Below are 26,206 nucleotides of genomic sequence, written 5' to 3' on the forward strand. Positions count from 1 at the left end.
TTTGTGCTTTTTTATGTGAACACTCCCTGAAACTAATTTTCCTTTCCATTTTTGTTGTGTCAGGGGGTTCATGCAACTTTTCCACAAGCAACCCTTTTCATCTTACCTTTTTTTTTCTTCCCTTCATTTAAATACCTCTCTTCATTTGCACCTACAAACCGTTTTCTGTCCCATCCTTTGTTTCCTTCTCTTGTCTCTCTGCGAGTTCTGTGCCAGCTGAACATGGACCCAAATCTGGGAGACGACTTTGGTTTCCACAGACGTGGCTGAACCCTCACAGATGTTGCTTCAGAGCAAACGAAACAATTTCCAGTCTTTGTTACAATTTTGTAAGAAATGTGTACATTTTTTGTTTCTTTGCATCACATAAATTAGTTTATGTATGTACGAATGTGTATATATGATTGCTATATATATATATATATGAATGTATATATATATAAATATATATGACATCTATTTTGGAAGATATTTTGCCCTGCCTTGTACCTCGTTTTTATGAGGTGAGCATGGATGCAATATGTGGATGTAACAGGACATTTCTAGATCTGCTGGACAGGGTGTCACATGGCACTGTGGGCACTTACAACACAGTAATACATCAAAAAGTTATTAAGGAAAGGCCTGATTCTCAGCCAAAAACAGTTCAAATCAAACATGGAAATCATCTCCTGAGTTTAGAGTCCAAAGCTAAAGAAGGGATGTTTCAATTCAAGCTGTTTGAACAGCAGTGAACAGCAGCATTTCATAGGAAACGGAAAAACGACAATTGAGGAGAAAAAAAATCCAGACCAATCTTGTATTTTCTGAGGCAAATGCTTCTTTTCTTTGTATTAAAGCAGAAAAGGCTTTCCTGAACCTCTTGTATGTGTTTTTATTCCTCTTTTAAAATTTAGTTTTCTTGATAATTTTTCTGTATGTATGTCTTTCCTGTACAGATGCAGACCTGAATTTGTTGTTTTCAGTTTACATCATGAGAAAAACAGGAAACCGTTATTGCAGTGGTTTTCAACAGGTGGGCGGGGACCAAAAGTGGGTGGTTGAGCTGCTTTCAGTGGGCTACTTAGAAAATAAAGTGTATGGAGGTCCAAAGTGGACCTACATCCATATATTTTTATACTCTGTGTTGTTTAAAGATGTGTTTTTGGGTTGTTTTCTCAAGATCTCAACTTACTTCATTGTTATATCGAGAAAACAAAACTGGGTTTTCCATAATAATGTGTGGATTTCTCGAGCTCTCCAGAAAAAATCAAATAAAATTTGTATCGTATCAGATAAACAGAAAATAAAATAAAATGTCTGTGCATGTCTTTTCAGGACCTCTGTAATAACAGGCTTTTAAAATATGTTTAGCTTTTCCTGTTTTCATTCCATTTAACTTCCTAACTGCAGTATTTCTCAGTATGTACACTTGGTTTGCTAATTGTCATCATAGAGGTGGTGGTGGGTTTTGTGAATAGACCAGTTGATAACCATAAGAGGTAGAAAAAGTACAGGACTATTGTACTGAAGTAGAGTTACTCTGGTTTGAATGTACTTAAGTTAAAGTCAAAGTATTGACTTATAAATCTACTCAAGTAAAAGTAATTTAAGTTTATGTACGGAGTATGAGGTAGCTTCTGAGGAGCTGCATGGTAAGATGTGATCTTTCCTTATGGGCAAGAACAAAAGAATAGATTTTCAACCAGGTAAGGTCACAGCTCTATAATAAGTCAAATACACAGCAAAATTGACAGTGTTAATTAAACCCATAAAGATTTTAATTTAATATTTTGAAAGTGTCTATATTGGTCCACACTACATATGGTTTAACTACACTTTTGAAAGAGTTAAATATTTTATAGTACAAAAGCTCCAGTAACTCTTTGTGGCAAGGTGGGTCTCTTCTGGCATAACAAGAGTCAACTTCATGGCAACTATATGCACTTTAAGTCCTTTGGGATCAACAACTCTAACTTGGTGGATAAATTTACTCATAATGCAAATGTGTATCACATCAAAAACAACAATAATCCAGTAGAGATGTGACCAAAAGAAACCCAACAAGGATCACTGTACAACAGGTAACATCCAAACACAACTGAACACATCTAAACTCTGTCCAAGAGCATGATGGGGAACTCCACCCATACATCCCCCCAGATTTGAGATTGTAGTGGGCAAAGCTTAGATCAGTTGACTTGTTACAGAGTTGAACCAACACTGGTGGATTAACACTGTCAAATAACAAACATTTCACTCAGAAGGGAGTTAAAATGAACTCTGAAATGTTTAACCCTCCCGATTTTGCTGTTTTGATTTGGAATCATTCTCTCCTTATGTGCTATTGTGTAGTCAACAGAGGTGAAAAAAGTATGAGTATGGTACTCAAGTAAAATAACAGCTACTCTGGTGACAACTTATTTTTAATAAAAGTAAAACCGATGATTTTAAAATGTACTCAAAAAAGTTAAAGTATCCAAGAACACTACTCAACTACAGTAATCTAAGAAAACGTAATTAGTTACTTTCCACCCTTGATTACTACAGATTTATTGAGCATGCGATCTAAACTTGGATTTCATTCATTCTTGATTAAAACATTCGGCTCTTTTAAAAGTGCATGTTTTTATTCGTCTACAAAGACTTAACAGAGTTTTATTTTCATCAAGCTAATTCATGGAATGTAATTCTGACCAAATCATGGCCTCTCTTTCACATGTACCACATGTTGATAGATACAAAATCAGGAAATTAAACTGTAATGAAACATCTCTACTGCAGCAGAGAAATAATGCAGCACTTTTCCTCCTGGATGTTTGGATGCCCTCCTTCTTAACTTAACAGACATCTCAACTAGTAACCACAGGTTAGAAAGGCACATAGACATTCATTCATACAATGTTAAAAATGAAAGGAACACAATTAAATGGCACAAAATATTATTAGATTATACACTGAAAACATTCTCAATGTTCCTCCTCACTGTGCTATCATCTCCAGAGGCATTAAGAACAGAGCTGCCATCACAGGCCATGAACAATCAATCACAATAAGTACATGGACACCAACAAAGACGTCACTAATTATTGAAATGAAAGATGTTAATTAGTGACACAGCTGAGGCTTCTACTGTAGAAAAATAAGACAGTCCATCCAGACTGAATGTATCAAAGGCAGCGTGGCAAAAGAAAACTAAACCCTTACCTGACGCTTGTTTACCACCCGACATTTTACACTGTATCTGCTTGTTTTAATGCTACAAATTCAAACTGGATTTATTGGATGTTTCAAACACCGTTAGATGTTAAATTGATGTTTCTGTAGAATGGAAACAAAAAAAGACTTCCTGCAGTGGCTCTTAAATAAAACATTCATTCTTGAATTAAGATGATCACCTTTAAACAATTTCCTTTAGCTGTCTGTTCATACAGTTTCCATTTGTTTCAGTGCATTCACTGCAGGAGAACTTGATTCTTCTTCTGGACACTTTGCAGAGCTTAAGCTCTACTGATCCCACCGTATCGCTCACTTTGAGGCAGCATCAGTGGAGGTCGACCCGTCTGAAGCCCCTCCGGCTTTGGCAGCTTCTTCTGGTGGAGAGAGAAGGAAAGTCAATGCCGAGATCTACAGAAAAAGTGACCACCCACAGACCTTATCCTTCATAGTTCAGAGTGTTATCTATCTGAAAAATGATCAGGAACAAAAAGCCTGTATGAAAAGGCTTGTGTGCCTGAGGTTTTGCATTATTAAAAGGCTCCATTAATCCTCCCAACAGCAGCTAACCTTTATCTTTCTTCTCTTGAGTCTCCTCGGCTGCAGTCTTGTCGGCTCGGAAGAAGATCCGGGCGCTGCTCAATGAGAAGTGGAGCAGCTCGAACTCCTGAAGTGATGGAAGACAAAGAGTGAGCTTTTAGTCCATATCAGAGGTCAGACAAGGAAAAGGAGAGAGGGGAGGCAAAAGTGACAGATGCAGGGCACTCAAGAGGCACAAAGGGAGCTTGTTTCAGCTCACAAACAACGCAAGTAGTTACAGCAGCAACCAGGGCTTGACATTGACACCCGCCAACTAGCCAAATGCGGGTGGATTTCAGCCGTGGCGGGTAGCAGCATGACTCCAACTAGCCACGATGGTGGGTTGACTTTATCAGTGTCACAACTTATGCTTCACTCTGAAAGTGCTTGTCTGTTAGCCTTTATGATTTAGGCTTGTTATAGAGAGGCTGTTTGGCACATAAAAGCTCAAATTTCCCTCCAAAATAACTGAAAAGTGGCTGGTCTCTTCATCCATTCGTGCGTATTTTACGCAGCGCCAAGGGCTTTGATGCTGTATGACATACACAAACGCGACACTCACAGACATATACGGACATACACTCACACTGACCTGTTGGTTAGACTGAAGGCTTCTATCTGTTGAGGGAAAATGTTTCAATATTTGCAGGATAAGACCTGAACTTTCTCTTTCTGCTTTAAAGTGCCTCTCTGTCGTGTGCGTCAGCGCCGTTTATGTGTGTGTGCTCTCCAGCTGTGTGTCTCTGTCGCTCCTGCGACCCAGGGTGGGCGGTGTGTCTAACTATTGTTTAATTAATACTCCATCTATATTCTTTGTTTGTTGAGGGCGATCTAAATGATAAAAACCTCTGCAAAGATGCGCATACTTTAACTGTCATTGAAACTTTTAAACATTTGTGTATTCAGGGTTAATTATAAATTTGCCATAAATCGATAATAAACGTTTATAAAAGACGAGAGAAACTCTGAAACTTCAAATCAGTTCACTGAGGCAGTGAGAAACAGAGGCAGAAGGATAAAAGTCTGTAACTGATCACCTAGGAGTCAAACAGAATTCAACTAAACGGTGATTTTTTTCTTCTTATATTATACATCAGTTGTTTAATGTTCTCCAAATGTGAGCTTCACCACCAAATGTAAGTCATCTATTATTTGAAGAAATGTTTTAATTAGTATTAGACACACGTATGAAAACATTTCCTCCATACAGTATAGAGCAGAGGACAGGAGAAGTTGGACACTTAATATTCCCTGGTGGAGATTTGTCAGAGTGAAAATGAGAGATGTTCTTGTAATCTGCTGTAGTTTTTTTCTAATAAACAGCTGAATAACAGTATTTTAATTTTAGCATAAACTTGATACCCATTAAGAAAATAAAAATCTAAGAGTTTTGACTCTTAGATGACTGTCTCTAACAGTCTGACCCATATCTCAGTAGTGTGCTGTTTCATATGTACAGGGAGAAGTGCTTTATTAAAAGGAGAGCTGATATTGATCATATTGGTGAGGGAAGTAGAGCATGTGTGCCATACCCTTTGTACCAAATTTGGCATATAGCTCAGAGTTACCAAACACCAAAGTTGTGGCTAGTGGAAATATTGAGTGGCTAGTAAGTTTACAGAACCACTAGCCACCGTGGCTGGTGAGCAAAAACGTTAATGTTAAGCCCTAGCAGTAACACACAAGCATGAAAGCAGTCAAGATACTTTTTTTTGTTTCTGTATCAATGTACCGTAGTAGTTAAAAATAAGATGAACCTGATTATAACACGACCGCCCTTTGTTTCTGTACTAAACAAAGACCAGTCTAAAATTTTATTTTAAAATAATGATAATACAAAATAAATAAAATTCAAAACAATAGGCTATTAATACTTAATAGACAAAATCATTTTTAAAACATCTTTTAAATTATACTGTCGCAGGCAGCATGCCTATCATTCAATGGAAGGCAAAACAGGTTTTGATATTAATTCTTTTGCTATTAATCCTGATTTTTTAAACATGTATTTTATGCCTTTTACCACACAGTAATCCATTTTCTTATGGATCTGATGTTCCTGATACAAAGACCTGCTTTGCCATAATTTGTCCAATATAAGGATGTTTTGGAACTTTTTGGGGGTTTGAACTCAGTAAGGGTCTAGGGGTCGTTCTTGGGGAGTTTTTTGGACTATCAAACTCTAATTTGATGCCAATTCATTCACTCTGGTATCTTTTTTACATTCTTAATACTCGTCTTAATTATTGTTTTTTTTTTGTTTTATTTTTGCATTTTCTAGGGCTGTCAAGATTAATTGCAATAACTGCAATCAACTAAGATTCACTATTAGCCCAAGTTTTTAAATTGCGATTAATCACATGCTTTATTGTCCCTTTTAGCCATGTCACCGTCTCCCTGCAGCAACAGTGATGTAAAAGTAGCACACTGCTGTGCCTTCATGTCTGATTTTACTTTAAAAGGGACATAACTTACCCTTTTAAGACAAGCTTATATTGTTCTCAGAGGTCCCCAAAACATGTCTGTGAAGTTTGTTGCTGAAAAAAACACTCTAGTATAGAATATTTGCATGTCTAAAAACCCCTTTGTTTCAGCCCTGCTTAGAATGAGCCATTTCTGTATCTGTGGCTTTAAATGCTAATGAGCTGTCTGACTCTGCCCCCTGACCGCACCCCTTTCAGGAAATGGATGCAGCACTCCTGATGTTACGGACACTTTTATCCAAAGTTAAGGACCTGATTGGGATTTGACCATCAACTGCTAGACCAAAGTCAGCAGGGTAACCCACTCAGCTATCCAGCATTTCAGCTGGCAGCTGAGAGGAACATCAGGAGAGGAGGGTGGAATTTTCCTCCAAGCAGGGAGGGCCAACCAAACCTGGGGGCGGTGCTAACCCCACATGAGGTCATGAGGGGAAAATCTGAGAACGACATGTTTCTGCACACATTTTCTTAAAGGTGGAGGGGGGGGGTTTCTGGTATTTGAGGGGATTGTGGACAGGCCAGGGGCCCTTTTTCTTTTTTTTAGAAAAAGCATGAAAAAGTGATTTTTGCACGATATGTCTCCTTTAAAAAAACTCACAAACAGCTTAGTGGACAAGTCAAACATCACCTGAACATTGTATTATCAAACATTTACCTTTTTACTGTCACATTATTTCCTTTTCAAACCTTACCAACTTCCCCCTTCTGTGGTTCAGTTCATATCATAATCTTCAATTTAAAAGCAGGTCTGTATTCAAACAGGAAGTCAATTACCCTTAGTCTAAGACAGTAGAAAAAATTTAAAAATGAAGTAAAAACAGTTTTAAATGCAAAATAGTGGAGTTTTATGCACTAAAAAGAATGTAATTAATTGTGAATAACTACAGAGATCTGAGATTAATTACAACTAGAAAAGCACTCAGAGAGCGCAGACCTCCACCATTAGCCCTATCTCCCAATAGTAAAAGAATCATTTAAAAAATTCCTGGATCCAGACGGTGATCCAGATCACTCCCAAAATCAAATCAGTTCTTCCTTATGCCATTTCTGACATTTCCTGGAAATTTCATCAAAATCCGCCGACAACTTTTTGAGTTATGTTGCTAACAAACTAACAAACAGACTAACTAACAAACCCTGCCGATCACATAACCTCCTTGGCAGGGGTAATTTAACAGGCTAATCTTTTGACAGCCACAGCATCTGCATCTTATATTGGATGCAGGCCCTTGCCTATGCCTTGAGGCTCCTTACTGCATTTATATCTACATTTAAAAAAAGGAAGTTCCAATTGCAGATGACAACAACATGGCAGAAGACAGATTTATCTAGACATATCCTCTGTTAGTTGATAATCTGCTGTACCTGGAGGTAGACATCCAGTCTCTTCTGAGTGAGGTTCATGGTTTGAAGCAGCTTCTCATCCTGGCTGGCAGACTGGACGTTCTGCTCCTTCACCACCGCGTTCATCTCTTTCTTGTACTTATCTCTGACGGCCTGGAACCAGTGCAGAGAGTCAAACTCCAGATACTGGTCCAGCAGCTTCAGGATGTACGCCACACCTGAGAGAAAGACCGACACAGAAGGGAAGGAGGTCAACGAAGACACGGTAAGAGTGATGAGCTGATACATGCAGCATTTAAAGGGTAGACTGTCAGTTAGAGCTCGCTCACCCATAGCAAAGCCATCGTCTGTAAAAGCTGCTCCACTTTTGTTTTTCTTGTTGAGCTTCTCTTTGCAGCTGATGGAGTGCTCAACAAAATTTACAGTCTGTAGGGACAATAAATTATATATAGTAAACAGAAAATGAAGAAGAAGATAAGATAAAGAACGACTGATAAAAAAATTTAACGGCACTGAAAAAAGCAAACGAGACATCAAAAGATAAGCTATAAATGCAGTGAAAATCATAGCACAGCAGCTACGGAAAGGCTAACCAGTGGGGGTACAATCATGTAGAAGTTTCTCAGGTGCATGTTCTTTGCGCTGCGAAACTCAGGTGCAAACACCGCCACCAGCATCTTGAAGTACTCCGTCCCCTCTGCAGAGTTACTGGTCAGATCTCCCAGCACTGAATCAAGGACCCTGGATATAAAACAGAACACCAAAGAGGATCATTGCAAATGACAAGAGACATTTCATTTATACGATTATGCTGTGGTGCCCTCTGCAGGTGTGGAAATACACTGAAAATGTCATAGATTAACATTTATGTCACAAAACTGATTCATACACATGCTGAAGTTGACTGGACTAAAATAAATTCAATCAAAAATCCTTTTTAGGGCATTATTACAAATTTCAGCTGAAAAAAGAGGAATGAGGACATGCTAGAAGTCATGCACACTTAAATGTGGATACACAAGGTGCAGGCTTTTTAAATGTCTTACCCAGCAGCTTTCTGAGTCTCCTCCGACAGTCCCTCCTCCTTCACCAGCTCCTCAAAGTTTACGATGTCCTCCAAGTCAGGGACAAACCTAGAGACATATGATTTCAAAGAAAATACATCAGTGAGCATATGAGTTGTACAGAGGGGCCATAACTATGAAGTATTATTTTTGTTTATCAAACAGCGTTTCCCCACAGAATGATACTAGACTTAATGGTGGCAGTTCCCACCCGCCAGATTTTGTAGTATTATTTTTGTATATTTCTGCTCTTTTGACAGTATTCATCAGCAGAGCATGTTAAAAAGACGCTCCAATATCATCACTTGCCTCTATTGCATGTATTAAAACTTCAGGATGATGGTTGCAATATGGTATCTTATCAACAATGAGTGCAGGATTACAGGATGATATTGGCAGCAAGCAGATGCAGAAAAAGACTGTTAAGATGACAGCATAGGAAAAGTATACAGCATAGTGCAAAGTTCTAATAAAGAGAGTTAAATTTATTTGATTACATATGTATTAAAGTTTTCAGTATGATAAAGGCTACAGGGTAGATGACTAAGGTAACCTTTGCTGAACACCTAACCTGCTCTGGAGCTAGTTATGTTCAGGACTAGAGATCACCCAGTAGAAATCCCCACATAATGATCAAACAGATCCTTGGACCAAAGAAGTCTGTGAGCTGATCATAAGCTGGGGGGAGGGAGGGAGACTGATAGTAAAACCCTTTGTGTTGCTCTTTATTCTTTTTCATATAAAATACAGTATTGTGAAATACAGTGCTTAACAAATTTATTAGACCACCCTAACCCTAACCAAAGTAAGGTTTGTGCCACAGCTGCCCTAAATTAACAGCATTGGTAATTACCAAAATCATTTTTTATTTTTCTGCAATGGTTAATACACTAGTATGTAGAAGCTCTTCAACCCAAATGATATTTTAATGCTAAAATATAATTATTATTGTTATCCATGAATTTTCAAATTTACTGATTTACAAAAAAACTGAAAAAATAGTGAAGCACATTAATATTTCCTGAACAGAAAAATTAGTTGTAGTGGTTCAATGTTATGCTTGATAAATATCTGACTTCTCAGAGAAGCCCAGTAAGTACCCCCTTCCCTTTTTTTTTTTTTTTTGCAAAACGTGAATGCCTGCTTGGCTTTCACATGGAGTTTTTTGCAAACCTCAAGTGGGCTCTCAGGTGCTCTCATGTGCACTGAGGAGAGGCTTCTGTCTAGCAACTCTGCCTAAAGCCCAGATCAGTGGAGGGCGGCAGTGATGTTTTTCCTCCTGGAACTTTGTCCCATCTCCTCTCAGAAACTTGAGCTCAGTCAAAGTGACCATCAGATTCTTGGTCACCTTTCTAACATATGCCCTTCTCCCCTGATTGCTCAATTTCACCGGGTGACCAGCTCTTGAAAGAGTCTTGGTTGTGCCAAACTTCTTCCATTTGAGAATTATGGAGGCCACTTTGCTCCTGGGAACCTTCAGAACAACAGATTTTTTTTGTAGCCTTCCTTAGATCTGTGCCTTGTAACAATTGTGTCTGAGCTCCACGCAGATCCTTTGACCTCATGGCTTGGTTTTTTAATGCCTTGTCAGCTGTGAGTCTCACTATTGAAAGATGTGTACCTTTCTGTATCATGATCAATCAGTTTAATTTACCACAGGTGGACTCCAATGAAGGTGTAAAAACATCTCAGCAAAGATCCAGAGGAAAATTTCAAGTATTTTTGCACAGGGTCTGGATACTTATGGTAATGTGGTATTTTAGTTTTTCTTTTTCCTTAATTTCAAAAATTTCAAGAAATCTGTTTTCATTTTGTTGTTATGGGTTACCAAGTTTAAATTTATGAGAATTAAAATGAGTTAAATAACTGTAGCATCAGGCTACAAAATAACACGAGAAAAAGCAAAGGGGGTTTACCTTCTGAATGCACTCTATGTACTGCTTTACCACACGTTTTCATGTTTTTTATTTTTATTCTTTGAATTTCTTTGAACAGCCCTTTGATTGTAATCACATTTATTATAATTATTATGAATATTATTTTTATTATCATAATTATTATTTCTAAATCATACATCACTGTGTTTCATCAGGGCTGCAGCAGAGATATGATATTGCAAACTTTCACAAATGCCACATTTGAGAAATAATTACTGTAAAGGAATAAACTGGAATTAGCTAATTTATTCTGCTCTATTGTCCACTAATGGTGATAAAATTAGTCTTTTAAGCATCCTTACACAGTCTGCATCTGCTTCCTGGCGGTTGCACTAAATTTATTCTAGATTATGTTTCACTTCCTATGTTTCTGATATTACTCCTTGTTATAAGTTTGTGAAATATAGGTGCACTCATTAAAAATATGACCTGTTACAATGATAACCAGCTTCTTATGACTGTTTAGAGCAATCTCCTTCATTACTGTAAGAGGAGCTGGACAACCAAAAGATACCCTCAGTATTTTAAACACCCCACATGCTGCAGGTCCCACATGTATCCTTCTGAGAATGACTCAAACCGAGACCTTTACATAACCATCAGAAGAGAGGAGAAAAACAGCCAGGACATAAATGTCTCACTTTACCTGATGGCACTGCTGCAGCAGTGAAGACCTCCAGAACGGATCATACGTACATAGCCCATAGCATTACCTAAAAATAACAAAAAATTAATAATAGGTTTGACTTACATTTATCTAAGGTTTGGAAGAGGAAACCAAAAGTAGATCAACAGCATCCGTGTTTTTCTCACCAATCTGGCTGATAAGCTGTCTGAACTGGTCCAAGTAGCTCTGTCCTTCAGGAGTGATGCCGAGTTTCCTGATGCCACGGTTAAACTTCTCCGCTCGTTCAAAAGGATACTTTATTAAAAACATGAAACAGAAATGCCAATAGGTAAATGAAAATTACAACTTTAACTCTGCAGAGTTGAACTCCAGCATTGTTCACCATGGATATAAATAACCTTTATTAAGTCACTGCTGTGGTAAAATAATACTGTGACTGGAAGAAGTTTTTATCTACCTTCTGGTCTGACTGATCCTTTGTTTCCCTGAAAAAGCGGATGTCTTTGATGAGTCTGGATTTGATGTGTTCATCATACATGAACTGACTGAAAATGTAAAACTTCTTCCGCAGGAACTGGTAGGTGAAATTCACCTGATGACAAATGAAAAACAATAAACACAGATCTGAAAAACAGTGTAGCTGGATTATGACCAAACATACTGATCCACTGCATTCCTCGTAAACTCACCGTTGTGTTCATGATGCCGGTGCCATGGGTGCGTATGGAGTTAGCGATGTGACGGATGTTGATGGTGTTCAGGTGCTTGTTGTTACTCGCCTTCTCTATGAAGATCTGTTTGAGAGGATTAAAACTTTATTCAACAAAGCAAAGACAGCTGCGTGTTTTCCCCAAGACAGAAGGTAAAAACATCAATGCCATAAGTCTTACCTGGTTGTTAAGGTTGTAGAGGTAGCGTGAGACAAAGACATGAATGTTCCTCATGATCTCTAAAACATCCAGACCCTGATTAGAAAAAAACAAAGAATACCTTTTATGAAAATAAAAGTCACCAGTACTTTTTAATCATTCTCTAAATGTTTGATCATTGCTTCTGCAATTTGTTCCTGAAGTTCCTCTCTTAATAACGGTACTAATTTAGAAGCACACAGACCTGCTCCAGGGTCTGGCTGGGCAGGTGGGCCTCGGTCATGGTGAGTCCGTAGCGCTGTGTGGCGAGGTTTCTCATCTCACTGTAGGTGGCCCAGTCATGCAGAGCCACAGTGGTCAGGTTGTAAAAAGTTTTATCCAGATAGTGGGTCACATAGGCTGTAAGGACAAGAGAAAGATGTGGCAAATAACTATGACAGCTACATCCTCAAACACCATCTTAAAATTTCCTTTGACAACACACAAAGACGTCTTCAACATCGACACAAACAAGTTTCACTTCTGATGTGTTTCCAGCAAGCAGTCTAGTTTGGTTTGGTGCAGTTTTGCATAATTTGGAACAGGCTCTTCATTTGGTACCATTTTTGCCTTTTAAGTTGATTAAAAAAACAGCAAAAATGGCTCCCTTTATGCACATATCAGAGCAAGCTCTTTGGATATTGTTCACAAACAACAAAACATTACTGCCTGTAACTTGTCGAGTTAATTGAGTTATCATTTCTATCAAACGAGTACCCCATGGAGTTTATTTGCTGACCTGTACATTATAGTTTCCTTTAAAAACATTTTTGTGAGGGACAAAAGCTGTTCTAGTCAGTGCAAACATTGCACATTTTGTGTTTGTCCATTATTGCCACTGTTGCACATAGAGTAGATTCTTTTGACCAATCAACGCCCTGCAGTCAGTTTAGCTCTACGCTTTAGGGTGGGACAGGAACACTTGGTACCACTACAAAAGTTTGCCACAGAAAACAGGGTGGTAAAGATGGGTTTTCTTTGATACCTATCCCAAATTTTGACCATGGAAACACAAATAATTATGTACAGTACCAAACCAAACTGAACCAGACAGTGTTCACTGGTGAGAATGCAAAAATAATTAAATAATAAAACAAAACACCAAATTAACATGAAACTAATTTAACACTACTCTGGTTATGATAAAACACAGAATAAATCATTTTTTATTTCAAGAGATAGCAGCAGATGCAAGACACAAAAGAAAAGGCAATACTGAGCAGTAACCCATAATTCAATTTTAGCGAGTAAAACACATTTTTATAAGCACCTTTAATATGAATGAAGCGGTTGAAGAATCGGATTGGTTTGAGTGAGAAGAAGTGAGCCAAGTCCTTCAGGCCGACTTTAAAAGGGTTCCTGTCGTCCAGCTTAAGGTGTGTGTGAACAGAGAGACGCAGGTCCTTCTCAATCTCCTTACACAGCTTGTCCAGCAAGTGCTATAAGAGGAAGATATGAGAACCACTCATGTGAAAAAAATCTATATATTTATATATACATCTCAAAAAAATCAAGGTTGTTTTAAAAGGGATTTGTTGGACTCTTTAGGTCAGGCTAAAATCATGTATTTGCTCTTTTACACCTAACAGTATATTTGTTCTCCATCTTTTATTCATCTGCTCTCACCTCGTGAAACACATCCATGATCTCCTTGTCGTAGCTCTCCAGTAGCTGATCACATGACTCCATGTGTTTGGCGTGCAGCATAGAGGGGACACTGTCTCTCAGCGCACTGAACATGTACTGATTCGACCAATCAGAGAAGAGTATAACATCAGAGTAATCAAACATGAGAAGAAAAATTGTTAAAACCAATGCAAAACTAAACATTTTATATCAAAGATCTTAATTTTGATGGCTTGTCCATATAGCATTTTAATGCTTACGTGTATCCTTGCAGCATCCACAGCGTTGTCGTAAACATCGTCTAGGTAGATGGGAAACACGGCACGGTGCCAGTAGAGGAAACTACAGTCACACTGCAGCTTGACCCTGTGAGGAAAAGATTTTTCAAGTATGACTAAAGACAATTCAAGGAGAAAAAAAATCATAATTCTTGCAACGATACATGTAATTGTGCCAGAAATGTAAACACAGTGGTGACAAGGTTTGAGTATAGCATCCATCAAGTTAAAAACATCAGAAATGACATTCATTTAAATGGTAATAGTCCGCTGCCACTATGATAAGAAAGTAAATATGAGATTATCAGCACTTTGATTAATTTGTTTAATGAAGGATTTTTTTTTTTTTTTTTCTGATTTTCTGTGCAAACAATTTGACCATGTCTGTCAACTCGCTACAAATAAAGCAGCTGCATCCAAACTTCTGCACCTTTTCTACCACTGCCTTAAAGGTTAAACATTCTGTCACCACTGTTTTACACTAAGTTAGTGCACTTAAAATCCTAATAAACCTGATCATAGTAAGAAACTAAATCTCACCTCTCGCTCAGCTCACTGATCAGATCGAGCTTTTTCAGCACCAACTGCAGAGGAGGCAGCTCCTCATCTTTAAATGTTTTCTGCAAGACAGCGAGATAATCCAATGTCAAACTGAGAACCAAGTCCCAAAGTCCAAAACATCTCACAGAGAAATAACATACCAGCTGAGTACCGACACACAGAGCCAGAGACACCACCAATCGGCGCTCTTTTGTGCTTGGACCATTCAGAGCGTTTTCAGCCAGCACCAAAGACGAAAGTACATCCAGCCTCTGCTGACTGTACTTCTTGTCAGAGATCACTCTTTTCTGCAGGGAGAAAAACACTCATATATCATGTGGAATTAAGAAAATCACAGCTCAGTGATAAATGTCTGTAAATTCAAATACTGTGAGTCCTTGTCTCTGTAGTTGTTTACCTTTGCAACACCAATGGCATTGAGCGCCTGTGACTGAAGCTGCTGAGTGATGTGAGAAACAGAGTCGGCTACAACCATGGAGCGCCGGTGAAACGTGTGCTCCACCGCCTGAGGAGAGACAACACGTGACTTTTTTAAGTCTGACTAACGTAGGAAAGACACATGAAAAGCTTGAAACTGCACACAAACCTTGAGGAGTTCAACGAGTCGACACAGAGCTTTCACAGACGTCTTTGTCATGGGCTTCTGCATCGACATGTACATGTTCATGGTGGTCTTAATGATGATGCTGATGCTGTATGCATAGAGAATACCCTGTGAGGAACAAAACAGGCAGAGCTGTTAGTGGGGAGGTAAAAATACTTTTAAAATTGTGTTTTTTCCCCAGTATTTATGTGGTTAATCTCTAAGGAAATTTGACTTATTTTCACAATGTACAGAAAGTCCAGTTCCTAATTGTTCAAAAGCAATTTGATCTTATTTTGTGCCTCTGATTGGGTTAAGTCTTAGCAATGTCTAGTACAAAAGAAACAAAGAATTTGTATTCCAGTATGTAATCCAGGTTTGGCTTTCATCCAGGCCAAACCTTCAGAATAGGGGATTATAAACTGAGTAGGGTTTGGAAAATTCCTTAAATTTGAAAAATTCTGATACTGGCACAAGGATGGATGCTGGAGTTGGATTTCAATGCAACATATAAAACTAAAGTGGGTTGAATATAACATGTCGATAATGCAGTGTTTCAAACATAAGGACAGTATTGTTAGGCTGTCCAGTTATCTGGATTAGGAAGTCCTAAAAGTTTATTTAAATAAGAGTGATAACATCTGATTTGGCTTTCAAAAAAGACTGAACTTAATAATGCAGATTTGCTTATCAGGCACACATTTGGATTTCCAAATCTGGGTCATTCTTAAAATCATTTTCCAACAACTGGTGCCTCGATTTAAAGATGTTGAATAAATATACAAATTCACTGTAATGATCTGTTTTTTTCAGTTTCATGCTCAACTCAGAAGTCCTTGAAAGAATTTGAAATTTTCATTCCATACCTGTACAAACACATTACACCTGCTGTTCAGATCTTCAGCCAACTTGTCACTCTTCTGCTCCTTAGACAATATGGACTCCATCTTCATCATCCAGGAAGTCACAAACACATAGTACGATTGAACATCCCTAAAGAGAAGAGAAAAAAAAATAAACTACCAGACTCAAGTAAGAAGGTCTCATGCATACTGCAGTAACAAACTTTTTGGGCACCACTGACTTCGCAAGTGTCTGAGCTCTTTGCTGCAGAAAGGTGTCTCTCTGCGCTCTGATGGCCTGTAAACTTTTCTTATCCATCAGTTTCGCTGCCGCGGGAACCTTTGCGATGAGGAATGTGTCTGGAAACCAGATAATGTTTGAAGTCAGAGTGACAGCTGGAACCTGGAGAGATGAGCATAGGCAGGTTAGCACATTTTTACTGTGGAGAGATAAAGGAAACACTTAAATGTGACAGAGAGTTCCCTCTATCCACAGTTACAGAGATGTAACTGTGGATAGAGGGAGGAGGCAGGACTGCTCTACCTTCTTACAGACGTCCAGCAGTGCCTTATAGAGTTTTTTGTCAACACTCCTGAAGATGTGAAAGTGGAGCACAAAGAGACCACAGACACCAGCAAATTTATCTCTCTGGTCGATCTCTGATGGTTCACCTGAAAATAACACAGAGATAAATGCATAAACTACTTTAAGTCGCAGAATAAAATAGTTCTACATGACATCAGTGTTGTGTTCAGACAAACCAACCAATTTTAGATTCAACATTGGTGAATATGGTGCGAATGTTGAAGGCAAACTCCTCTGCAAAAGCACTGTTTTTGGAGACAGCGACTCCCTCCCCAGGATCATCGAATCTCTGCTCCACACAGGCCTATCACAAACATGTCAACAACAGGTCAAAATCTGTTTGCACATATGCACAAAACTAAAAACAAAGGAGTGAAATAATGACCAACCTGCAGGATCATGCTGTCCAGCAGCTGTCCCTCTAGCTTGAGCAGGAGTTTTTCAAATGGTTTCAGCTTTTCTTCAGGAATGGAAAACTTCCCTGGGTTATGGTGTACAGATTTCAACATCCTACAACCAGAGGATCCGATTTTATAGCTCAGAACAAAGATTGTCTATTAAACAGCACAGTTTAAGTTTTAATTCATCATATAAAACATTTTCATGAGATTACCTCAAGTATAAAAATGCAGGACAAAATCTCTTCTTAGGTCAAATGAACTTTTAGAAATTTGACTTGAATAAAAACTATAAAACATAAAAAATAATGACTGTAGGGTACACAGTGCCTATAAAAAAAGTATTCACTCCCTTGGATGTTTCACCCTTTAACTGATTCTGTAAATCAAGCATGGTCATCATTATTTGACATTTTTTTGACAAAAAAAACCCCAACAACTTAATTTTAAAGAGAAAAACAGATTTCTACAAATTAACTTCAATTATATAAACACATGTAAGGTAAAATCAGTGACAGCATAAATATTCATCCCTTCAAGTCAGTGTTTAATAGATGCACTTTTGGCTGCAATCACAGCACTGAGTCTGTGTGGATAGAGCTCAACCAGGCTTACACATCTAGACACTGCAATTTTACTCAATTCCCTTGTGCAAATTGCTCAAGCTCTGTTAGGATGCACAGGGAGCAGGTGTGAACAGTCCTTTTCAAGTCCAGCCACAAATTCTCTATTGCAGTGATTCCCAAACTGGGGTACTCGTACCCCCAGGGGTATGCAAAGTGACGTAGGGGGTACGTGAAAATAAAAATAAAAACATGATTTTTCTTTCTGATTGATCTTGGAGAAGGGTATCTGTCCTGAATTGTCCAAGATTCTTATAGTAACATATGTTCAGTCGGACACCCTTCTCATTAAAGCTGTGGTGAGTTTGTACTTAACAGTTTCAAGTCCATCACTGAACATTTTCTAGAAATGTAAATTTCTTTTTTCAAAAGTGAACTGGTGTTGCGAACTGAAAATGCTGGTAAATAAATCTATTTTGTGAGAAATAATTCTCTTTAAGAGATTTTATTTGTATGTTATGCATGCTAAATGTGGGAGGTGGGGGTGGCGGCGGCGGCAGGCTTACAGACACATTTCTTTTTCTAGCAGCAGTAAGTGCGTGAGAGTAGGGGGTACATGGCTGGAGGTCAAATGTCTGAAGGGATATGGGCTGTAAAAAGTTTGGGAACCACTGCTTTATTGTATTGAGGTCTGGGCTTTGACTCGGCCACTCCAGAACATTCACCTAGTTGTCTTAAAACCATTTTTGTGCAGCTTTCACTGTATGCTTCGGGTCATTGTTTTTCTGGAAAACAAATCTCCTAGGCTGTAGTTCTCTTGCAGACTGAATAAGACTGTCCTTCAGGATTTTCCTATATTTTGCTGCATTCATTTTACCCTCTACCTTTACAAGCCTTCCAGGGCCAGCTGCCAAGAAGCATCCCCACAGAGTGATGCTGCCACCACAAGGCTTCACAGTGGAGATGGTGAGTTTGTGTTGATGTGTCCAAGGGGGTGACTACTTGTTATAGGCACTGAATCTCTGAATATGGCAAATTCTTGCTTTGAAATTATTCTCAAAACTGTCATTATTATGCTGAAGGAACAATGGTGGATTTTTGTTATTTAGCCATTTCTTTTGATCTCAGTGTTTGTAGTAACTTTGGTTTGTGTTTGTGTTAATGTGGTTACCTTTTATACATCTTCCAGTGGTCTTTCAGAGTGCCATGGTTTTCCATGATCTCATCAAGAGTGAGCAGAACCACTAACAGCTCTCCAAGGTGTTCGTACACAATCTGCCAACGGCATGAAGAACAAAAAATATATTCGGCGTTGCAGAAAAAAAAAAAGATTTGAGATAGAAAGACATCTACATCTTAAATCTCACCTGGAAATGGACACCTGACGACTCAATGACTTTGGTAGCAACCCTAAAATATAAAAAGAGAATTCGTTTTATACATTTTGTTTTATGTTTTAAGAAAAAAAAAACATACAAGAACTAATTAACAGAATCTGCAGTCTGTAAGCTGTTCCTGCGACAGCATGCCAAGTGCATAAAAGCTCTTTTGACAATGTGGGTATTTAAGCCCACCCAACAAGAACAGTGCATTCACTGTGAAACATGACAGGCTTTGTTTTTAGACTCTTACTTGCTGCTGTTGTAGAGGGCAGCCAGCTGGTGCACAATGTTGACGACTACTTCATAACATCTTGTGACAAAACAGGACAGTTCCTATTTAAATACACAAAGTGACACTGTTAGTGTTTTCTCTTTCAACAAATTTTAATCAGACAGAAATGACTTGTTACCAACCTGAAGGAATGAGATAAATCTGCCCATCTGAATCTGGGACTCTCCTTCAACAACACTGGTGTCAGATACTGAAACACACAGAGTTTATCAAACGGAAATTCAAACCTCAGAGAGAAAAGCTATGAGAAAAGTAATGCTGAGTGATTACCTCCTTCTCCATAGAACAGTAAGCCATTGTAAAACTTGGTTTCCGCCTGTATAGGAGCATAAATGTAGGGTGCAGGGTCAGATTTTGAATCTTATAACACAGTCTGAGTCCGTTTCTTTAGATATTAAACAGCCAGAAAAGCCAGAAAACATTAATGCAATATGGGCTTTAAGATGTTTTAAATCAAGTCAAATTTGTAAGACCTCAAAGTAGGCAGGTAAAACTAGATGTTAACATTGTTACTTCTTATTTACAGTACAATAACCCAGAGCTCCTTTGAAATAAGTACCCAAACTTGCTTTCTACTATAGTGTGATTGATAAAGTGCTTTGAATGCTTACCTCAAACTTGAGTTTTTTCACTTCACAACAGAGAGCAGCATAAACTGTGATGACTTTGTTCAGTACCTGCATAAACCAAAACATTATGATTATTATCAAACAAGCAAATCTTAAAAGAAAAAAAAATTGCCTTAATTTACCTTGTTGTCTGTTTTTATCAACTCCAGTAGAGATGATTGCTCATATGGCAGAAGCTGAAAAAAAGGTGGAAAGTACTGAGATGCTAGTAAAACGTAAGAGTGCTGTCAGGATGATGTGCAGTCAGTAGGTTTTGGTGTTTTACCTTCAGGGCAATGGGGTCCAGGGTAAAGTCCCAAACATCCCCAATGGAGTCATCCAGGGCCTCTTCGATCCCCTTTAGCTGAGAAGTGTACTCCTCCAGAAACCTGGTGTAGTTCTTCAGCTGGACCTCCAGGTGGATTTCTGCAGGAAGAGACAGGTTTTATCTCTGCAGCTGGACTGACTGATGCTGCATTCAAGACAGATACCAATGTAAACAATAGTGCTGCTAGAGCTAGTTAGCAACAGAAAAATGCAGTAAATAGGAGGCAAAACTGTACTTTATGATATTAGGTACAAAAGTATTTTCTTATGGACTACACGTGAACTATATAAGCCAGAACTGGGCACCAGATAAATCATGAAACCCACTTCATTTTTAAGGGGAAGCGCACTGAACATGAACTATTGAAGACATGGCACTTTCACATTATAAACACTTAAGTCAAACTTTTTGTTTGCTTCAAATGAAGTAAAATTGCGTTATAGTTTATTCTTTGGGTAGTTCTTAGCACTAATTTCAGTCAGAATTAGTCCATAGTCGTTAAGCTGTCAAACTGATCAGCTGTGAGACTGATGACGATGATTAACGTCTGCTAACTTGTCACTTATTTTACAAGTTGACCTTTTAAAACCCAAACTATTCTTGGCATACCTTATTTCCTGTTTGTAAGATAAATACAATTACGCGAAATAGCTTCTAAAAGGTACATATAGGACCAGTGTTTGTTTGCAATGAACATCAAGAGTTGTTCTCTGCCAGGAAATAGATCGAGCCCAGTGTCAGAGCATCCCGCTAGCAGCGGAAGCTAACAGTAAGTGTGGATTAACGTCAGCTAACATCAGTACGTCAGGTACTTACTCTGTGAACCGTCATCAAAACGGTCAAACTCCCAGTCAGGTGCGATGGTTTCTACCGCCATAATGCCAAAAATAGAGATCTAAAACACTGCTGCTAAAAAGTGGGGCAGTACGGTCCCATGATGGATCCCATGATATTGTGAATGGTCGCTAGTGCTCATGGGAAACGGAGTCCAGTCACAGATAGATTCAGACATAAACGGTGGTGGAAAAACTACAAGAGCATTGTAGAAACAAAAATGTTTTCATGTATTCTGAATATAAAGATGAAAAGTATGTACCATTGTCGGCCACTTTATTTTGTTAGCAAAATTTCACATCCACAAGGCAAAAGTCTCCATACTATTCCTTGTTTCAATTTTTTTTTTTTTTTTTACTGGAACTAAAGTATTGTTTTCAGTCTCATAAAGTAATTTCAAACAAAAAATCCATGTCAACGATTCTAATTCACGAGATTGTTTGTATCTATATTTTTGTCTTTTTATCTATTTTTTTTTTGTTTTGTTTTGTTTTAAATCATTAATGAGTGTTTTATTACTTTATCATCATGTTATTGCACCTAAACTCAGTCTTTTTTCATGTTGCAAAGAATGTTAATTAACATGCACTGTTACGTCTAATTATTTGTAAATGAACTGTTCAATTAAGTTATTTAAAAGTACAACTGCACTAGTTATGGCCCAACCAATCACATCACTTTAATTCAATTGAATATCTATGGAGAGAATTAAAAATCAAATTTCACAGAAGAAGCCCACAGAGCCTACAAGATTTGAAGACTGTTTGTGTGGAGGAATGGGCCAAAATCACACCTGAGCAAAGCATGCAACTAGTTTCTCCATACAGGAGGCATCTTGAAACTGTCATTACCAAAAACATTTTTTGTTTGTTTGTTTTACAAAGTATTGAATACATTTCAGTAAGCGTGTTCAATACTTTATGTCTGTGTAATTCCACATTGTTACACATAACTTAATTTATGGATATCTATGGTTTGATTTCTTTATTTGTGTGGAATCCATGGATTGTTACCAACATCTGGTGAAAATTTCATGTCAGTAGCATCTTTAGAAATGTTTTTACTGAGAAAAATGGTGACTTGTTCAACACTTATTTTCCTGCTGTATATGATTTTATTTAGCATATTGTTCACACTTACATTTTCAGATTATCAAATAAATTCCAATATCAGCAAAAAAGATAGCCTGAGTAAATACAAAATGCAATTTTTAAATGATGATTTCATTTGTTAAAGGAAAAAGAAATCCAAACCTACCTGGCCCTGTAAAAAAGTAATTGCCCCGCCTTGTTTAGTCAAGAATTGACTGTGATTGACTCAGATTTTGTCAATCTGAGTTTCATTTTACTAGCCACACCCAGGCCTGATTACTGTGAGATCTGTTGAATCAAGAAATCACTTAAATAGAACCTGTCTGACAAAGTGGAGTAGGCTACAAGATCTCAAAAAGCAACAAATTATGCTGCAAACTTAAGAAATTCAAGAACAGATAAGAAACCAAGTCATTGTCATCTATCTGTCTGGAAAGAGTTACAAAGCCATAGGAACTCCAGCAAACCCTAGTGAGAGCCATCATCCACAGATAGAGGAAAAACTGGAACAGTGGTGAACCATCCCAGAAGTGGCCGGTCTACCAAAATTACTCGATGACTCATCCAGGAGGTCACAAAAGAACCCAGAACAACATCTAAAGACCTGCAGGCCTCAGTCGACTCAGTTAAGCTTAGAGTTGATGATTCAATAATAAGAAAGACACCGGGGAAAATGGCATCCATAGGAGAGTTCCAATGTAAAAATCACTGCTGACAAAAGAGAGCACAAAGGCTTGTCTCACATTTGCCAAAAAAACATCTTGATCATCCCAAAGATATTTTGTAAACTAATAAGACAGAAGTTAAACTTTTTGGAAGGTGATATACAATCATTTGACCTAGATAAAGAGGTAATGTAAAACATAAAATCAATGTAATTTTCATTGATAATTTCTATAAACATCTTATACTATCTGAAACAGAGCTGAGTGGCATGCAAAGAGGTGATTAATTAGAATTAGCTCATGTTTGATGGAGATCAAAACAGATTACTGTTGTACAGTTGTTCTCATGTGTTGCTTTTGATGAAGCAGTCATGTGCAACTGCATCCTTCTCCCACATGTAAAGCTTAAGGGTACCAGAATAGAGCCAGGAAGATCACAGAAGACACTGTTTATTTGATACAACCTTTGATTTTGGAGGGTTGATGGAAAACTGAAAGAGTATGTCTGCAAGAGACTTAAATTTGATAATACTTCATGAGTTTTATGAAGTTAATTTGAGTTGCATAAACTTAATTCAATTGCTTCTCACCATTTGAAGCTTTTTTTAAAGTATGTCCACAGTTTTCTTTTTTATGGTGTAATATTGAGCTTTCAACAGATTAAATTTTGAATACTAGGCATAAGATAGTTACTGATGGTGCTCTTCTACAACACCAAGAGCATCTTCACCTTGAACTTCATGGTGAGTCACTGAGAAGCCAGACTGGCTTTTTGATTTTGAGAAAAATAGTGGCAAACCTCATCCAGGACAGAAGGCTAGAACCTGTCAGGACTAAAACTTCATTGTTTTTGTATCACACATTCACACATGTATTCTTTTTCCATGTTTCTAGTTGATCTTTCCTTCGAATTCTGTAGATTCTTATACAAAAGCCAGAAATCTTCATTGTGATAAGTGATATTTTTCACAACTCATTTCCCTCTATGAGTTAAGAAATGACTCATATTGGCACCAGTGTTTCAACAAGTGTTGACCTAAAAACTGTCTGTTATATGCCATTAGATATAAAAATAAACTGTCCATGTGAAGCTTTAGTTACCATAACAAGAAAGATACAATACAGTGATTGTATAGAGAGGTCAGCAGTTGACTGCTGTGAGTAAAGAGGCGCTAAATATGTGAGTGTATCCTGCTGTCCATCTGATTCAGACTGTCTGTGTTTGAAAACGTATACACTGGAGATGACAGAGGCAGGAGAGTGGTGTGTTGTGTATTTGTGAGTGTCCGGTATGTGTGTGTTTTGTGGGGTTAGGTAATGTCACACTGGAGACTCAGCTCACCATTCAGAGGACGACAGAAGCCTCGAGGAAGAGTCACGGTTAGCAGTGGAGTGTGAGGAAAAGACATTATTACTTATGGCTTCCTTCTAAGGGTAAGGGACTTTTTTATTCTCAAACACTGAAGAGACAGAGAAATGTTGCTCAGAGTTTTAAATAAACTATTAGTAAAATGAGACTAACTGTCTAATACTCTATGTACATGATATTAAGTTCAGGGGGATTATTTACATGAGTTACAAAAAGGGACTCACGAGAAAACAATGACTTCATCTTAAGTTTTTATTTTGTCCCCTTTCTTTAATTCAGGCTCTTTCAGAAACACATATTTTACTTTATAACGTCTGATGTATAAAACTTTACTACTCTTCCTCTTTACATGACAATAACTGAAAGGTTTGAGTGTTAAGCTTTGAATCAGTCAACATTTTGCTCCTCAGCGTGGTGATTTTAATTTCCTGACTGTTCGGTTGAAGATAAAGCTTTACTTAGAAACTCATACATACAGGCACAGGATACATTAAAATACAGTATATTTGCATGAAAGTTTGGTATCTCAACTTTTAATTAAGCAAACCACTGACCTAAATCTTTTTTCACAGGGCTGCTTATTGACATAGCTCTACATATACAATGTTTATGCTGATTTTCCAGTTAAGACAGATCATATCTATTGAGAATCATTCACAGAGTATCTAGCTTGCAGCTCCATGGCCTTAGTTTGGTACCTGACCATCTCTTAGGAATCCTAAATAAAGCTCATTGTCTCAGTCAGACAACGCGGCTTCAGTGTTGCTGATGTGAATCAGGCATGAAGAATGATAATGCAGCAATCTGAGGCATCAGATGACTCTGAAACAGGCGTATGGCTCTCTACATGCCAAACACACATTAGATTTCTCATGGGAGTAAAAAAAGAGACGTTAAATAACACAGTGCTTGTTTGACTTAGCAAAGTCTTAATGAAACGCTGAGCTCTGATTATTACTTATGGTACTGTTTTATGCAGATGACGCCGCCTTGATGAAGGTGATGTCATATTTCCTATGAAAACAGTTAATTTCTGTTGTCATCTCACTGTAAAATCTAACATCAATGTTACTGAGAAATGCTGACTAACTAAACCAGTATTTTGTCATAAACACTTATCATAAACAAGTTACCTGTAAAAACTAAAGGGGCAGGAAATGACTTAAGATTACTTGTTTCAAACTAATAAAGTATTTAGAACTTGCAACTTTATTCACAGTACTGTAAGACCAAACAGTAAAAGGGGTTTAAAAAGGAGTTGTGTTTACTTAAAAATCCAATAAGTTATTTCAACTCTATTTTTGTGAGTTGATAGAACTCATTTTTAGTTAAGTTAAAAGTCGTCAAACAATTTAAGTTGTTTTTTATTGCCATTGTACTCAAATTATTTGTCCATCATACCTTAATCTGCATAGTGTCCCAGAATGCCTTTGGGCATTAAACCCTTGTGCACCATGAGTGAAGTTACCAACTCAGTTAAAAAGTCCCATCTGTTGGGGGTAATGTTAATGTTGAATGGATGGCACGTCAAACTTAATGAGACATCAGCTGCTGGTTCAGTGGGTCAGTTAGCCTTTCAAATTAACATTTAAATCTCAATTAACTTAAAGTAATCAATTTAAAACTAGTATTAAACACTTAGAATTGTCAATTTAAAGCTAGTATAGTACACTTAAAGTTAGCACTATTACTTACTACTCAGAAATATAGAGTTAGTGTAATTGCAGGGCATTTAAAATAAACAAGTCATTTGACCTCACAAAGTCATGTTTAGTTTAATTGTTATTTCTGAGGCAACAAATTACCAAATTTATTAAGTAAGTAAGCAAGCCCAATGCATTTCCACTCAGGGCTTCCATTGTGTTTGTCTATAAAAGGAACTTTTCATTTGTTCTGTTTAACTAAAGCATATTATCAGCTTAACCAACAGTGTTGTATTTTAATATCAAGGCTATTTTCAATAATTTCTGACATTTAAGGTTCATTTTTTAATGCAGGTGCTGCTGTTTCTCAGGAGTTGCACTGGCAGGAAAAACATCCCACCAAATCAAAACTTGGCACC

At 37.7% G+C, this 26,206-nt stretch overlaps 1 protein-coding gene across 2 annotated transcripts; it reads right to left on the reverse strand.

The window, feature by feature from the left end:
• Positions 1-2,267: 2,267 nt before the first annotated feature.
• On the reverse strand, positions 2,268-21,133 carry washc4 (WASH complex subunit 4). Of its 2 annotated transcripts, none has more exons than XM_041796374.1 (33): positions 21,002-21,133; positions 20,144-20,283; positions 20,001-20,054; positions 19,861-19,926; positions 19,520-19,565; positions 19,372-19,439; positions 19,208-19,290; positions 18,943-18,985; positions 18,747-18,850; positions 17,004-17,124; positions 16,795-16,918; positions 16,573-16,700; positions 16,271-16,431; positions 16,053-16,179; positions 15,190-15,315; positions 15,001-15,108; positions 14,744-14,890; positions 14,583-14,662; positions 14,025-14,130; positions 13,765-13,881; positions 13,409-13,577; positions 12,344-12,498; positions 12,121-12,195; positions 11,920-12,024; positions 11,688-11,822; positions 11,416-11,524; positions 11,249-11,315; positions 8,648-8,734; positions 8,195-8,342; positions 7,931-8,027; positions 7,623-7,819; positions 3,766-3,862; positions 2,268-3,569 (listed from the first exon to the last, which is right to left on the reverse strand). In XM_041796374.1, exons 1-33 carry the CDS (start codon positions 21,060-21,062, stop codon positions 3,508-3,510), a joined length of 3,513 nt encoding a protein of 1,170 aa, XP_041652308.1. In that variant the 5' UTR covers positions 21,063-21,133; the 3' UTR covers positions 2,268-3,507. The 2 variants fall into 2 exon arrangements, with proteins under 2 accessions (XP_041652308.1, XP_041652307.1); XM_041796373.1 differs by having other exon boundaries at positions 2,269-3,572.
• Positions 21,134-26,206: the final 5,073 nt, after the last annotated feature.

Source organism: Cheilinus undulatus, linkage group 9 (assembly GCF_018320785.1).
Source record: "Cheilinus undulatus linkage group 9, ASM1832078v1, whole genome shotgun sequence".
NCBI classification, from domain to species: domain Eukaryota; kingdom Metazoa; phylum Chordata; class Actinopteri; order Labriformes; family Labridae; genus Cheilinus; species Cheilinus undulatus.